The sequence below is a fragment of the Mercenaria mercenaria genome, unplaced genomic scaffold (genome assembly GCF_021730395.1).
Source record: "Mercenaria mercenaria strain notata unplaced genomic scaffold, MADL_Memer_1 contig_2876, whole genome shotgun sequence".
NCBI lineage: Eukaryota > Metazoa > Mollusca > Bivalvia > Venerida > Veneridae > Mercenaria > Mercenaria mercenaria.
In genome coordinates, this window is record NW_026460963.1 from 37,458 (window position 1) to 38,659 (window position 1,202).

General features: G+C 42.8%; 1 protein-coding gene across 1 annotated transcript; it reads right to left on the reverse strand.

The window, feature by feature from the left end:
• Nucleotides 1-246: 246 nt before the first annotated feature.
• LOC128552526 (uncharacterized) lies at nucleotides 247-960 on the reverse strand. The gene has a single exon (XM_053533572.1). The coding sequence runs from the start codon at nucleotides 958-960 to the stop codon at nucleotides 247-249; it is 714 nt and encodes a 237-aa protein (XP_053389547.1).
• Between the last annotated feature and the right edge of the window lie 242 nt (nucleotides 961-1,202).

Genomic DNA, 1,202 nt, shown 5'->3' on the forward strand with positions numbered 1-1,202 from the left:
CTTTTCCAGCGCGCCGCTATACCGTTTGACGCCATGACGTAATAACTGTGACGTCAGAACAGTGATTTGTTGTATGATAATTCACTGCTTTCTTCCTTCTTTGTTTAATAGGAAAATGAATCGGATCGTGTTAGAATTAATATTTAAGCTCACGAATAGAAATCTCAAGGTCTTAAAGTCCCTTTACAACAAATTTTCACATAAATGCACACTAAATCAATTTGTCTTTTACTGATACACACGGAGTCACTTTGTTTCCAACGGATACAGTTTTATAATTGGTCGCACTGATATTCCACTATTCAATTTTACTTTGGCTGCATGAATCAGTCCATCTTTCCCATATGTAAGTTTGTGTATCACACCTAATCTCCACCGCGCACGATGTGTGTCATCATGGATCTGTATCACGTCACCTACTGATATCGTCTGCTTGTTGTTACCTGTCACTTGGTGATACTCGCGCAACGCCGTCAAATACTCGTGGCGCCACCGTTCCTGGAAGTGCTCGATTAGTTCCTTCTGGACCCTGGCTCGTCTAGTAATACTGGAACGGTTGCCAACTGCTGGATCTGATACCGATTCTTTTGGTGCATTCTTTGTCGGTAAACTCTTCACCTGCCGGTCGTATAATAAGTGTGCCGGTGTTAACGGTTGTGGATCTGAATCATCTGACGTCACGTATGTAATCGGTCGATCATTTAGAACAACTTCTACTTCCGTGGTTATCGTCTGAAGTTCTTCTAAATTAATGCATCGATGTCCGAGAACTTTCTTTAGCGTGATCTTGGTTAAACCTATCAGGCGCTCCCACCAACCACCGTACCATGGGGCTCTAGCTGGGATGAAATTCCTTTGTGTTCCTTCTTGGTTGAGGGCTTCTTCCATGAACTGGGAATCGAATAATTGTCGCAGATGACTTGATACTGCCTGGTATGTAGCTGCATTGCCAGAAACCATTATGTGTGGTAATGATTTCCTGCTGCAAAATCTTCTGAATGCTTGCATGAAGGAACTTTCAGTCAAATTCTGGACCACTTCTAAATGTAATGCTCTAGTAGAAACGCACGTGAAAAGGCATATGTACGCTTTACTCATATTTCCACGTTGATCTTTTACATGTAGTGCATCGGTAAAATCCACTCCTGTTACCGCAAATGGGGCGCTGTCTTCTAGTCGAAATTTCGGTAGGGGTGGAGGAT